Source organism: Sciurus carolinensis, chromosome 8 (genome assembly GCF_902686445.1).
Source record: "Sciurus carolinensis chromosome 8, mSciCar1.2, whole genome shotgun sequence".
Lineage (NCBI taxonomy): Eukaryota > Metazoa > Chordata > Mammalia > Rodentia > Sciuridae > Sciurus > Sciurus carolinensis.
In genome coordinates this window covers 81,488,548-81,503,990 of record NC_062220.1, presented here as the reverse complement: position 1 = coordinate 81,503,990, position 15,443 = coordinate 81,488,548, and the positions used below count along the sequence as shown (strand labels likewise).

The window sequence follows — 15,443 nt, the reverse complement described above, 5'->3', positions numbered from 1 at the left end:
CTTAAGAAATAAGAACAATGAGAAATCAGCCTACCTACATTCCCATCCCCAGCTGTGCCCCCCCATGTGCCTACCATCTATTTTACTACAATTAAACGTCCCATGCTTCTACCTACAGCCAACATCTATACGTATTTGTTAGATTCCATCCCCACAATGACTTTCCAAGAATTTTTTCTGAGATCATCCCAATCAACATAAGAACATCAGCTAATATGAAAAATGAAATTCTCACTCTGACCTATGCATCCTAGGTACTAGCCAATTTTTAGTTTGCCCCACTACAGAACCTGTAAAGAGGTCACTGGGCCAGTTATGGTGGTGCATGCCTGTAATCCCAGTAGCTCAGGAGGCTGAGGAAGGAGGATCTAGAGTTTAAAGCCAGCCTCAGCAAAAGTGAGGCACTAAGCAACTCAGTGAGACCCTGTCTCTAAATAAAATACAAAATAGGGCTGAGTTCAATCCCCAGTACCCTCAAAAAAATAAATAAATAAGAGCTCATTGGATGTCTCTACTCCCATTTCTCCCATTCCTCCTTCGCCTACTCCAATCAGGCTTCCACTCTGCCACTGTACCAAGTCAAGGTCATCAGTAATTTCCAGTCTGCCCCATCTGACACTCGACCACTGCCCTCATTTTTGGGTTCTAAGTTGGGATGGGACAGGGCTGACCTCTTTCCCTTCTTTTCTTCCAAATGTAATTTCCAGGCTAACACTCTGTTTTTAGGAAGGATCCTTCCTCTCCCTGTGACCTCAGGGAGGACCTCAAGACCCTTGGACTACATTAATCTCCCATGTAACCTCGTCTGATCCCATGGCTTAAATATCATATACATGGTCACAATTCTCAGTTCTGGGTTACTCATCTGGTCTCTGCCCTCGAACGCAACATACATTGGCAACGTCAGCCAACTCAAAATCTCTACTGGGGCAAGCACCTCTGCCAGGTCCGAAGCCAGGACATGTCATATAAAACACATTCCACCAGTCTTCCCCATATCATCATGAGAAAGCCAAAGACATTGAAGTCCTGCTTGATTTCTCTCTTCTATGACTCCACATGGAAAATCCGGCTCACTCTGCCTTCGAAATATTTAGACTATAAATGCTCTTTCTCACTTCCACCTGACCCAAGGTGTCTTATTCCTTGCCTGGATTATAAGAGTAAGTTCCTAATGGTCTGCTACCCCTTCCTGGCTCTCCTGTGGCTTACAGTCAACAGAGAGAGAGCTCTGAGTCAGAAAGTCCAGCAGCTGTTTCTAGACTAAAATCCGAAGTCCTCAGAACGGCCAGACACACTATGGGGTGTGCTCTTAGGTCCATGGAATGTCATCGCCTACTACCATTTCCCTCCCACATTCTGCTTTGGTCATGATGGCTCTCAAACTGATCGTTGGGCAGGCCAGGTTGCTCCACCTCAAAGGTTTCTGCACTTTCACTCCCTAGAACCCCCTTTCTCCTGACATCCAATGCACTTCACCCCTTTTTGGTTTTCTGCAGTCCACCGTTTCTACTTCATTTTTCTTCATTGCTTCTATTTCAACTGACAAGTTTATTACGTGTTTGTTATTTTCTCTTGCTACCTTCCCTGTCTAGGGTGTAAACTCCATGAGACAAGGGGATGGGGGTTTTCTTTGTTAGCTTTTTGTTGTTGTTTTTTGTTTGTTTGTTTGTTTGGTAAAATACTGCCTGTTACACAGTTGTAATTCCAGTAACTTGGGAGGTTGAGACAGGAGGATCATGAGTTTGAGGCCATCCTCAGCAACTTAGTGAGGCCCTAAGCAACTCAGTGAGACCCTGTCTTAAAATAAAATATAAAAAAGCGTGGGGATGTGGCTCAGTGGTTAAATGCCCTTGGGCTCAATCCCTAATACCAAAACCAAAAAAATTTACAAATTCAAATATCTGTTAAAAGGACAGTAACTCTGCCTCTTGTCAGGAGATGGCTCAGAGGGTTACAGGAGATGATATAAACAAGGTGTCTGTTACCTAAGAGGTGTTCCACACTGGTGGCAACTATTAATAGTATCCAGGAATGTAGGTACAATCCTGACAAAGATAAGGATTCCACCTCCAACCTTTCTGTTTGATCAACAGCTCACATTCTAATCTCTTCCCTCAGGAACAAGAGCAGTGAGGACCACAGAAGTCACAGACAAGAACACAAATTCTTCTACTTTAACTGCTTCACTTGGCCATTCATAAATCTCCTTCAGGTTCAATAAAAGAGTCTACACCAGGCCTGGTGGCCCACATTTGTAATCCGAGCAACTCTGAGACAGGAGGACTGCAACTTGGTGAGACCTTGTCTCAAAATTTTAGAAAAAAAGTCTGGGGATGTAGCTCAATGGTAAAATTCCCTGGATTCAATCCCTAGCACAAGGGAGGAAAAAAAAAGAAGGAAAAAAGAGTTCTATATTATCAGGTTAAGTATTTTTTGCTCTTCTCTAAGCTAATTGTAAAAAAGCAATAACTTTTGAAACTTTCAAAGCAATTACCTCTACCAGGGTGTGTATCTTGCAGCCATCTTCTTGGATTAACTTGTATTTTTTAGCAAACAGATCGCCCTTGTCATCCAAAGTCAAAGCAGCCTCCCTTCTGTGCTCCCTCCTGGGCAGGAGCGGACACTCGGCCCAGGCCCTCATCATCTGCTGCATCGCCTGCAGGTTGTTCCGCGTGTGCTCCACCCTGCGCTCCAGCTCTGCGGTGGCCGCCTGCACCTTCTCCACGTAGCCCCAGCAGTCATGCTGCCACGTCAGCCACGTCACAGCCGCCTCCAGTTGCTCATCAATAGCCCCCAGTTCTTCTTCAATCAGAGGGTACTCAACTTCTAGAAGAGTCTGCTTCAGCTTATTATACCCTTGTACAAGAAGTTCAAGGTTTCCAATGTACTGAGCAAAGAAAACCCCAAACAAAAAAGGTCAAATATGGTCCCTCTTTTCTGTCCTTGAGGCATCAAAATGTCTTAGGTCTACATGCTAATGATTAAAATTAAAAATACTTCCAATCAAAACATGGGATCCCCAAACACCAACCTTTAAAATAGTGTTCCTTTTTTTGAAGATGGCGAGCGCTGAATCTGGTATATCTGATTTCCCGAGCATCAGAAGGTATTTCACTTCTCTCAACACAGCCACCAGCTATTCAAAGAGCAGCAAGGATTACTGCGTATTTGAAGAATATCATTCTACTTCAACACAAGTTTAACTAGAAACACTTAACAGTTCATCCAATGGTTACAACATTTCCAAATCATCAAGATAGACTTTTGTTTCATGTTTTTTAAAATGAAAAATCATGCCTTCCATAACCTAACAGAGGTTTATAGACTCCACTATGTTTATAACCCATACCAGTTTTTTAGTTAGTTAAAACTTTATCCTGACAGTTAAGAGTTGGGGACTCCACATGCCATATGGAATGACCTGTCATGCTTTTGGTGGGCAGTGGCATATTTGATCATAATTTCTTTCAGAGGGAAAATATCTTGTATATGTTGGCTAAGTCAATGGTAATTCACACCAGTCCTAAAACATTTCAAGAAACCCTTTTTTTTTTTTTTTTCTGGTGCTGGGAATTGAACCCAGGGCCTCGTGCTTGTGAGGCAAGCACTCTATGAGCTGAGCTCCCTCAGAAACCTATCTCTATATTAAACCCCAGCCCCAGAAACCTATCTCTATATTAAACTGATTTTATGAAATCTGTAAGTACAAAGGATCCTCTGTCCTCTAGATCAAATACTGATGTGTGTTCTGAGTTTCATTAGCAAAATAAGTAATGCTATTAAGAATTTTTTATTTGTTTTTTTCAGTCATACATGACGATAGAGTATATTTTGACATATTATGCATACATGGAGTATAACTTCCCATTCTTGTGGTTGTACATGATGTGGAATTACACTGGTCATGTATTCATATATGACCATAGGACAGTTATGTCTGATTCATTCTACTGTCTTACCTATTCCTCTCCCCACTCCCTTGCCTTCATTCCCGTGTCTAATCCAATGAACTTCTTGACTTCCCTCCCCTGACACTGTGGGTTAGCAGCTGCATTTCAAAACATTTGGTCTTTGGAAAGTAATACTATTTTTTGCATATATTTTAGGGAAATGAAGCAGTACTAGACCATGGAGCATGACTCTCAATTCAGTGACGTTAACTCCCCTACCCTCTTGGCATGGATTTGAACTGCCAGGGAAGACTGGGTAATCGCCAATAGTGAAGCGATGATCTTTACTACCTCAAAATTCAGCCAGATTTTTTTTTGTTTTTGGTCATGAAATCTTAACATAATCTTGCCCTTTATTGTAAAGCACAGCTGTGGTAGCTCAATAGAAAAGAAAGCTTATTTTGTGCCCCTAATCTGGCAAGCTGAAAGAGTTGGAGATGTTTAAAATATATACATACCTATTATATATATATATATATATATAACATATATGTACATACATATGTACCATATAATTTTTGTACACATGTACATATGACCATGATCACTGATAAGGTTTCTATAAGCAATATCATTACATAACATGATAAATTTATTGAGAAAATTGACAAAATGTGAAATTTCCCTTTGTTACGTAATGTATCATGGGATAACAAAAGATCTGTTCAATAAAGACAGTCCTCATCCTGGACATTATTTAACTGTTAGTATGGGAGGGGTTAGTGTTAGGGTTAGAGTTAGGGCTAGGGAGGGGGGCAAGAACGGAGGAAGGAAGGACTGGATAGAGGGAAAAGAGGGGTGGGAGGGGTGGGGGGAAGGGAAAAAATAACAGAATGAATCAAATAACATTACCCTATGTAAATTTATGATAACACAAATGGTATGCCTTTACGCCATGTACAAACAGAGAAACAACATGTATCCCATCTGTTTACAAAAAAAAAGTTAAAAAAAAGTATTATGTTTTATATAATTTTTTTATGTTTTATTAAAATTACCATCAGTTTAACCATCATACACAAGCTTATTTTCCATTTTAAAGAAACTATGACAAATAGATATTTACCAATATCTGCCAAAAACATGACTGGTTTTTATTCCAAGTAGTCAGTGGATTCCCAAAAATCTTAACTCACATGATAGAGTTTTAATGGACTAAAAAACTAGTATTTGTTATAAAAATATTTAAGCCAGAAACCATCTGGTAAAAACTAATGATTCAGTTCAGCCGAGCTAACATTTAGTAAGTGTTACCAAGTGCCAGACACTAGAGACACAGACACAAAGAAAAATGAAATGAAGCCCACCCTCGAAAGCTCACACCTAGAAAGAGTGGGGTGGCCAAGAAATAATTATAAGACAAAATAGCAAAGAATAATTAATTAAGACTTAGAAAATACATCTTTAAGGAAAGACTTACTGGAAGCTGTTTATAATTATATTCCTCACAGCAGTGACATTTTCCCAAAATAATGTATAAATGATTAGAAATGTAAGCCTATCCAGAAATATTTCAGAGATTTACTTAAGGATTATAATAGCATCTATAAAACATCTTAGAAAACCAAACCCCTACCTTTGGGTCAAAGTTGACACTAAGAAGACCATTTATGGCACTGAATTTAACCAAGGGTTGATTCAAATTGAATTCACAGATTTCATCCACAGTAGCTTTCCATTCATTATAGATATGATTTTCAAATTGGTCTAGTAAAGTGGTCATTTCGACATACTTCTGATACACTGCAGCTTCATCAGGATTGTCCGAGAATCTGTAGGAATAAAGCTTTTCCACTTTTCTATATATTGATTTCAGCTTATTTTACAATAATATAATATACATAAATGATGATGTTATACATTATAAATGCCCTGGAGGAGAAACAATAAGTACCAAATAATGCTTTTGAATTATTTTTGCTTTAAAATATACAGTTATAAATAAATGGAACTCCAAAGATTTTGCTAAATGTCAACAGCAACAAGATACTAATCTCTACAGAGTTAAAAAAGGCACAGAGAAATGCATAATTAGAAGTGTGTTTATTACCAGAGAAAGGTAAAATAATAGCAAAAAATCATAACAAACATTATGGATGAAAAAAAAGTATGAAGAAAAAAAGGACCTGAGTCCCATCAAAAGTATTACAACCACAAAGATGGAGCCCCCTAACAAACCAGTGAAGAGAATTAAATGAAGCAATGACTTCTTGAGTGCTACCCTATATAAAAACCACCTGTAACATTAGGATAATTTACCTTGACATAGGCCTCAGTACTTACAGATAATGGAGAGATGAAAAGTTTGACCAAAACATTTGAAGGCGCTCAAGGACCTCTTTGGCCCATTTAATATTTCCAGAGGTAAATGGCATATTCTTGTTAAGAACTACAAGACCATGTTCAATCTGCAAGTTGATATTTTGGTGAAGAGGAAGAGAAGGAACATTTAATGAGGATGCTTTCCAACTTTGTAAGTAACAGTTCATTTTGGTACTTCAGTATAAAACCTATCTGAGTGGTGCCTGCCTGTAATCCCAGAGACTGGGGAGGCTGAGGGAGGAGGATTGCAAGTTCCAGGCCAGCCTCAGAAACTTAGCAAAATCCTGTCTCAAAATAAGGGACTGGGAATATAGCTCAGTGGTAAAGTGCCTTTGGGTTGAATCCTCAGTATTACAAAAAATAAAGTGTTTAATAACTTGATTAGAAGCGTTATGGTCCTAAAGCAAGTTCTCCATCTCCATAAGAAACCAGTTAAATTAAAAAAATTAATACCTCTATTTAATCTTTAGATATAATCAAATATAGATCTAGGCTATTACCTACAAAAATGATATTGTGAATATGGTCAACCTCACACCACTTACCTGTTCCATATGTTCATTATATAACTGCTTACACATATCCAGTTCTGTATTCAACATGTTCACTAGTGTGCTGTAATGTGGGCTAAAAATTTCCATGACAACTGGTTTCTCTAGAAAATTCCCAAATATAGTCAAAAGCTAGAAAAATCAAAGTTAAAGAAAGGTTAAGAACTGTGAGTTTTTAATACAAATATTCAGCTCATAATATCCCCCACTAAACCTCTGACTTGACTAGATAGAAGAAAAGTCTAGAACTCTACATTGCTTCAACATGTTGTATCTTTCTAAATGTCTATACATTCAACAAGTCAAATTCTAGATGTAATTCTTCTCTCTCAGTGGAAACTGAGAGGGGTCAGAAACAGCCCACCCGTCAGAAGTCCCTGCTCTCAGCTAATAATACTTCCTATTGGGCATCAGGGAGCATTTTTGAAGATGCTTGTGTATGTGATAATAGAAGCAAGTGTGATACACATGTTATTTTTTCTTCCCTCCTGCATATATATTCTTTAGATATAAGAATCCACATATCCATGAGGAGGACCTCCTGATTTCACCATCAATAATTACACCAAGTGTACCACTCACACCAACTGTTCTTCCCATAGCCCCTGTGTACCCACAAGATCTAGCCATCCCTGACAGTAACCTGGGACAGCAGTGTTTTGTTCCAAAACCAACCACTCCACAGGTGGATGCCTCCTTTGACATGAAAGTCCTGGCTCAAACCTATGCCTTGAGCTAATCAGATTCTCTGATTCTGAGTCAGCATATGGCTGACTGAATCCATGCTGTGTAAAGTTACGAGTGAGTAGAAAGTACTAGCAAGCAGAGAAGCCAAATGAAAGGGGACAGAAAAAGTAGACACAGGGACTGACCAGGATCACTTTACCAGCAAAGCAGAAGCAAAGGTCCACAGGTCCTCTTGCTCAATGAAGTGCCTGCCCTAGGTTTCAAACTAACACTTGCCACCGGTGCCCACAGAGCTAACCTTGGAGCCGAACCTTGGATTCCTTGGTCTCATCTTGTTTACTGCTCATGCAGATTTTCTTGTGTATATTTTTATGGAATAGTGTTTATATTATGCTATGTGCCAGATACTGTACATCTGGGCCCTTAAAAATGCTGATATTGCGTGTTCTAGATGAGGACACTGAGTTGTGGGAAGGAAATAACTTGCCAAAAGTCACAAAGTAGAACTGGGATTTTAAATTGGGCCACCTAGTACCTGAGTCTACACTTTAAGGTGAAGCCTCTTATGACAGGGGCCACTGAAAGCTACATCACAGTAGTCCCCTTTTTCCAATTCTTTCTTTCTACAGTTTCCATTACCAGTGGTAACTGAAAATATTAAATGGAAAATTCTAGAAATGGACATTTAAGTTTTGAAGACCTTTTATTACATTACATTGTTATAAATGCTCTACTTGTTATCAGTTGTTAGTCTTACTTATGCCTTATCTATAAACTAAACTATCATGAGACATATGTATAGGAAAAAATATAGTACACAGAGTTTAATACTCTCCATGGATTCAGGCATCTACTGTCACTTAAAGGGGCACTTTATGTTTTGTTATTTGCTTATGGGCTTTATTATATGTCCCTTATTTGGCATCTTATTATGTATTTTAAAAGATGCCACCTCAAAATAATGAAATGTACTTAAGGTGACAGAAAAACTGTCAAACCTTATGCCTTGTTAGCAAGATGAAAAAGGATTTTGTTCAGAATATATTAGGTATTTCTCAAAACTTATTTAAAAAATAGCTTCATTATAAAAGTTATGCAAACATTTCCAGAAACTACACTCAACGAAAAAAAAAAAAAAAAAGCAAAACACCAACATAATGAAAAAAGTCATACAAACTAAAATGTAAATCTAAATATATCTTAGGGGCCAATCTAGACAAAAACATTCCAGCTTTTTCTGGTAATATTGATCATATCTATCACAGAAACCGCTAAATATTTTAAATTGTCTTGGTTAGCTTCTACATAGCAAAATATAAATTATTAACTTTCTTCTTACAGCCATTGTTTTGTTATGTTTGGGCTTCCTGTAAATTCAAAAGTCAACGCTGCCTCATGAGTTTAACAAAGAAGTGTTCTCCAGCAACAATTGAGAAATACATTTATTTCACAACATTATTTTTCAAACACTTATTATATTGGGCCTAACAGAAACACAAGACCAGAAGTTTCCTTGCTACTTCTCACCTTGCCTTCCTGCTTAGTGGCACCTAACTCCAAATGCAAAGAAGGAAAGATGGGAAATATTCTTTGGGTAGGTGATAAAACCAAAAAGTAAAAGTTACAATGTCTTAGTGTACATTATCATAATATTCATTATCACAAACGTGTTAAAAATTACCCTCAAGAATGAAAATAAAGGTCATTGTTCTGGAACCTCTTGCTTCCTTCTCACAGAACTAAGACTTATTTTAAGGAGGATATCAATGTTTTCCTTCACAATGACCTCAAAAGGTTAAAAATGGATTTCTACATTTCTCCCCCTAAATATCCCACATAAGATTCATAAGGTTTAATTTTCTTCTATTTCCAGATTCATAATGTAATGCAACTTCTCAGAACATTGTTCTCACTGTCCACAGTAGTATTTATATTTTTCCTTGGTTTGCCTTTTTTAAATATTTTTTTAAAAAATGTGTGGACCCTCAACCATATACACTTCACAGTTTATAGTTTTCAAATACACATTGAGTATCCCTTATCTAAAATGCTTGGGACCAGAAGTGTTTCGGATTTCAGACAATTTTGGAAATCTGAATACTTCCACACACATGATGAGATATCTTGGGGATGAGGTTTTAACTTAAATACAAAAGTCATTTATGTTTCCTATGTATCTTACACACATAACCCAAAGATAATCTTATATGATATTTTTCATAGTTTTCTACACAGTATGGGAATTTTCCACCAGTGGCATTATGTTATAGCACAAAAAAGTTTTGGATTCAGGAGCATTTCAGACTTTAGAGTAGGATGTTCAATCACCTAAAGTCTTTTCTAGACACTTTTTTACCCACTTCAGTTTATCTTCATGTAAATTTTCGAGCTATGTATTCATGCTTTCATGTTTTATTAAGTATGAGCACTCTAGATTTTGAAGCACTATAGTTTTATACCAGAGGCAAATGGTGTTTGGTGCCCTTTGTGGTCATGACTTCACCCAGAGCGTGTACCTACATTGACATCTTCAGAAAGTAGCCTACAAATATTTCTTCCCAGGGACCAATAATAGAGTTTCTCAATTTGCACCCATGGTTAAAATCCTCCTTTCTCTTAAACATACAACAATGTAATTTTTTTCTCCTGTTGTTCCTCTTTCAGCAACTTATCCTCATCACTGTGACATTTCAATACTCAAATTACCAGTTAGTACAATTACCCCTAAGCAGTTATTGAGTGCCTGTTGTATACAAGGCACTGCAAAAGTCTCCCTAAACCTCACAAAAGCTGGAAGATGATGCCCCCCCGCTTGCCAAGTTCATAAAGGCAGGATTCCAAAACTTAAGTTTTTCAGTAGACAAGGTACAAATATGGAGAAAGTTTTTTAAAAACCACATGGTGACAAGGTAAGAGAAAATTATTTAGAAACAGTAGAATCTGTAGACAGGTAAGAATAAAGATGAATTAGAAATGGAAAGTGACTGAGATTTCACTCTCCATTCTTTCTTCCACATAATTACAACAATGTGAAAAAAATGAGTTTCAATTAATATGAATATGATAGACTAATACACAGACATTAAAAATCATAGTCAAATTCTGATATAAAGGCAAGAAAAATATGACTTGGCTAAGTGGGAAAAGTTACAAAAGAGGATCAGAATATGTTGGCATCTTTGTCTAAGAGAAAAATATATGCAAATTGAGTCAAACAGTGAGTGTTATATATAATAGTCATTGTACCTGAAAGATTGTAGGCCATTTTATTTTATAAGAGGCTAGATATTTTAGCCAACAGCATCTCATTTTCACCCAAGAGTTTTTTTTTGTTTTGTTCTGTTTTTTTTTTTTTTAATAAACAAAGTGCCATCTGATCCTTGTGAATTCTCCATGTTTAAATGCTCAATTGAGGACAAGGACACTGGGGGCCTCACCATTGTTTGACCGATTCATTTGAATTTGAAAGTCAAAGTCAAACAATCCCTTGTAAAAAATTTGTCTGCTATATTGTTTTGCACTGTTACTCCCAACAAATTGTGCCCATGATCCCAGTTGTGTTTCTTTGGATATCGAACATTCAATTTCTCTTTTGAGATGTCACCCGATTATGAATTTGCACTTGACTTGCAAGTGTCTTCTCTGACAAGCACCTTTCACCTGACATTCCTACTCCCCATATTACAAGCCTTCAATTTAGGGAAGCCATCAAGATGCTTGTGTTTTATGCAATTCTTAATACAAATAGACTGTTTTTCATCGGTTCTGTGACAAGATTCTTTGATGTCTTAACACCTTTGAAATTGACATGCATTATAGAGTCAATGGAATCATAATTATTTGGCAAAATTTTTTTCTTTATTGACACATAAATAATGATGTATCTGATAATCAATGATGTCTTACACCTGATGAAATACAGTGTATAAATGGTTATTTGTTTCAGTCAGAGTAATGAAGCAGGCAGGCAAACCAACATATGTAAACAATGGTTAAAAAAAAAATTCCTGAATTAATAGGCATTTTTCACTTTTCACTGAAGCTTAATGTTGAATCAATATTTCATTGGCCAGGCCAAGCTTACTCTAAAAATAATGAGCACTAAAATGTTGTGAATACCAGAAAAAAAAAATCAATAGTTAAACGTCCTAAAAATGACCTTGCCAAACTAAACTTCATTACTCATTAGTGCATTATTACTTATTTTTCAGTGTGAATTTGAAGGGAACACAACTAATCTAATACTGCACCTTATTCAGAGAAGAGTGTACTCATGCCTGGCATCTAATAGTCCAAATTATTCAATAGTAAAACATTGTCACGGTAGTTTCCACCAAACTCACCCTTTTTTTTTTTTTTTTTTTTTTTTTTTGTGGTGCTGGGATTTGAACCCAGGGCCTTGTGCTTGCAAGGAAAACACTCTACCAACTGAGTTATATCCCCAGTCCCCCAAACTCACCTTAAATGCAGCTTCCAAACCATTGCAGTTACAGAAACCTTCACAAAGAACTGTCCCAAGCCTTCTGTCAAAATCCAAAGTTTGGGATTTAAATGCAGCATAATCATGTTCAAACTCCTGTAAAATTCAAAGTAAAATAGTAGTCTACAGGAAAGAATCCAACAGTGAAAATAACAATCACATAAACCTGACCTAACTTTCTGAATTTATTTTTCATAACAGGACCCCAAAGATAACCAATGATCAGCTGCATCGACTGAGCAAGGGGCCACTGACTGCCCAGTGTCCATAGCCTTTTCCCTGGCTCAAACCCCAGCACCAGAACTCTGGCCCACATTCACAAGGGAGCATCTGTGTGTCTCACTTCTCCCAACACTTTTTGATTATAAATGAAAAGTAAAGCTTTCTGAACAGAAATAAAAAGAACCTAGCCTTATTATAACTTCAGTCATTGGTAAGTTTAAGGGGGACAGTTTTTGGTAGTTTTTCAGAGTGGAAAACCTACATGGAAATTCTATTTCTTCAAGTGAGTGCTAAAATCCACAGGTCTGTGAGAAAACATCATTAGTGAGACAGGAGAAACAAATACTGTTTCTTTCCAACAAACCCCCAGTTTCCTGATACATAATCATGCACTCCCATAACTAGAAGGAAGGAATGGTGAGAGATTAACTGGCATCTTCACAGCACTGCAATTCTACATTCTGCAAAGCTGTCCAAAGAATGCAGAAACTCTGGGGCTTCGTGGTCATGACAGTCAGGGTACCCCAAAGCACCTGCCACCGACTTCACAAAGACCTTTGCCACTGCTGTTACCAGTAACTAATAATCATGACGACATTTATTTAGTTCTGTTATTCATGCTTCATATCATTAACTTGATTCTCACAACATTATGTCCAAGATAATATTTTTTTCCATTTAAAAGTGACAAATAAAAGTTAAATAATTTGCTTAAGAACCAGACCAGGGTCATGCCCAAGGAGATGGAAAACAGGAACCCCAACAAGAGACAGGAGACAAGATGGCCAGCCCTTGCCAGAGACAGGAGCCGACGGGGTTACCCAGGTTTCTACTAGGGTATGTAAAAAGGAGGAGTTGCTTTGTAGCAAATGACAGGATCAGAATTTAAAGCCAGGTGGTCTGGGTCCTGAGCCTGACTCTCAAACATGGTGCTGTTTCTGAGGAGGAATACACCTGTGCTTGTCTGAGTCCTCCTACCCACAAATTCCTATTTTGAAATTCTAACATATTAGGAGGTGGGGCCTCTGGGGGGAAATTAGGTGGGGAGGACAGAGCCCTTCTGAATGAAGGGGACTGGTGTCCTCATTGAGAGGCCTTGCACAGACCCCTGGGCCCACCCGCCAGGTGAGGGCACAGCAAGAAGGCTCTAAGAATTCGAGGCAGCCTTTGTTGCACAACAAATCTGCTGTGACCTTGATCTTGAACTTGCCGACTTCCAGAGCCGCAAAAAGTAAATTTCTCATGTTTATAAGACACTGGATTTACGCTGTTTTGTTATAACAACCTGAACAGACTGCGACAGCATGTGACACTGAATTCCACACACACTGGGAAACAGTGCAATGGCAGAGTTCTAGAACACTGTGTGTTGTACACCAGTTATATTTAGCACCAACAGGAAGTTTCTACTTCTCCTGAATTATGGCCAAGCAGTCTCTTCATTCAAGGATCACTGACTTAAAAGTAAACACAACATCCCAACAAGTTTTAACAAGCCTGACATGTCTGGTTTCTCGGTATAGTAAGACCGGGCATACAATTTATAATCCTCAAACATTATCCAACACTTAGAGATAAGTAACAACTTCAGAGGGAAAAAAAAATGCTAAGTTCTATCCCAGATCTCTCTCCCTTGCTCGTGCATTCCTGAAACCAAATTTAGAACTGCAGACAGGACCCCTCTCTTAGGAAGTCTCATGGGGATTTCAAGTTTATCTTGCACAAATGTGAACTCATTGCCTTATCTATAAAGCTGCTCTGACTTTGTACACACCCCAGTAGAAACTTGGGTAATTCTTTCCACTCCTCCCTCTGGGAAGTGCAGTCCATCTTCTCTCCAGTCTGTCTGTCTCCTGACGAGGTCTCTGTTCTCCATCTCCCCAGGCAGACTGGCCTAATGACCACCACTGTTCATCTGAACTGCTGTTAGCCACTCTCTAAACTAATCTCTTTGCCCATAGTCGTGTCTGATTTATCCACCAGACTGCAGCATTAATAGTCTTTCTAAAATAGAAATCTTAAGTCATTCCTATTCATAATCCTTTACTTTGTAATCTCAATTCAGAATTCTGAATTTCCTAAGATAAAATCCAAAAGTGAGTATAACCAACAAGTCCCTGTGTAATCTGAACCTTACTTACTAACTATCCTGCCACTTCTCCAAATTTTACACTCTAGGATCTGGCTACACCTGTCACATCTCCACGCCCCCCTCCACCCCTGTCACCAACTCCTCACTTGATTCATTTCTATTTATGTTACAGGTCTTGGTTTATTTTCATATCTGGAAAAGAACCTCTTGCAAATGTTCTCACAGCACTGTACTTTTCATACCCTAGCACCAAGCACACTTTGTAAGAACTACCTACCTGTATTCTCCCCTAGATTTTAAGTCTAACAGACAGGTTTACTTTTTCAATTATGGTACCAATATTTCATGAGGTTCCCAGCTCATAGCTGTTTCTCAATAAATATTTACTAGAAAATAAATGACTAATATTATTTAAGAATCATTATAAAAATGTATCCATATTTTGAAAACGACAAAGTTAACTTTACTAGCATCATGGGAAGCTATTGAAGGGCTTTAATTAGAGGAAAGCCATGACTTAACTTAGCATGTAAAGGCTGTCGAGCTGCAGTGTGAACAGACTAATGCATCCTTGACAGGCAAGTGCAAAAACCAGGTAAGAAGTGAATGATGGATATAGTTTCAGGGTATATATGAAAGAACTTGGTGCTTCTTGTGAGAAAATGAGTGAGGTTATGGATGAATCCAAGGTTTTGCACTAAATGGCCAATTACATGTGGCATGTAATGAAGTGTAATGGATTCTCATCTGAATTTGACCAGACGTTTACAAAAGAACTAACACCAGTCATTCTTAAATTATCTCATGAAATTGAAGAGAGGGAATACTTCCAAATACAGTCTGTAAACACGGTGTCACCCTGATACCAAAACAGAACAAAAGTGCATCAAGAAAAGAAAACTTCAGACCAATATCCCTCATGAACACAGATGTAAAAACCCTTAATAAAATATTAGCAAGTCACATTCAAAAACACATCAAAATCAGATAATAATGGAATGAGAGCAGAAATCAACGACAAAATAAAAAACAGAAATTACTCCAACACTTGGAGACTAAGTAGTATGCTATTGAATGAAACATGGATAACAAAAAACATCAGGGAGGAGATAAAAAAATTCTTAGAGGTCAATGAG

At 37.8% G+C, this 15,443-nt stretch overlaps 1 protein-coding gene across 1 annotated transcript in view; it reads right to left on the bottom strand.

Annotated features, from left to right (window-relative positions):
• The window catches only part of Dnah11 (dynein axonemal heavy chain 11), a 332,397-nt gene that overhangs the window by 280,420 nt on the left and 36,534 nt on the right, over positions 1-15,443 (bottom strand). The window contains 6 exon segments of the mRNA XM_047562330.1: positions 2,498-2,890; positions 3,035-3,139; positions 5,530-5,725; positions 6,237-6,361; positions 6,821-6,958; positions 11,973-12,089. Coding sequence (XP_047418286.1) covers positions 2,498-2,890; positions 3,035-3,139; positions 5,530-5,725; positions 6,237-6,361; positions 6,821-6,958; positions 11,973-12,089 — 1,074 coding nt within the window.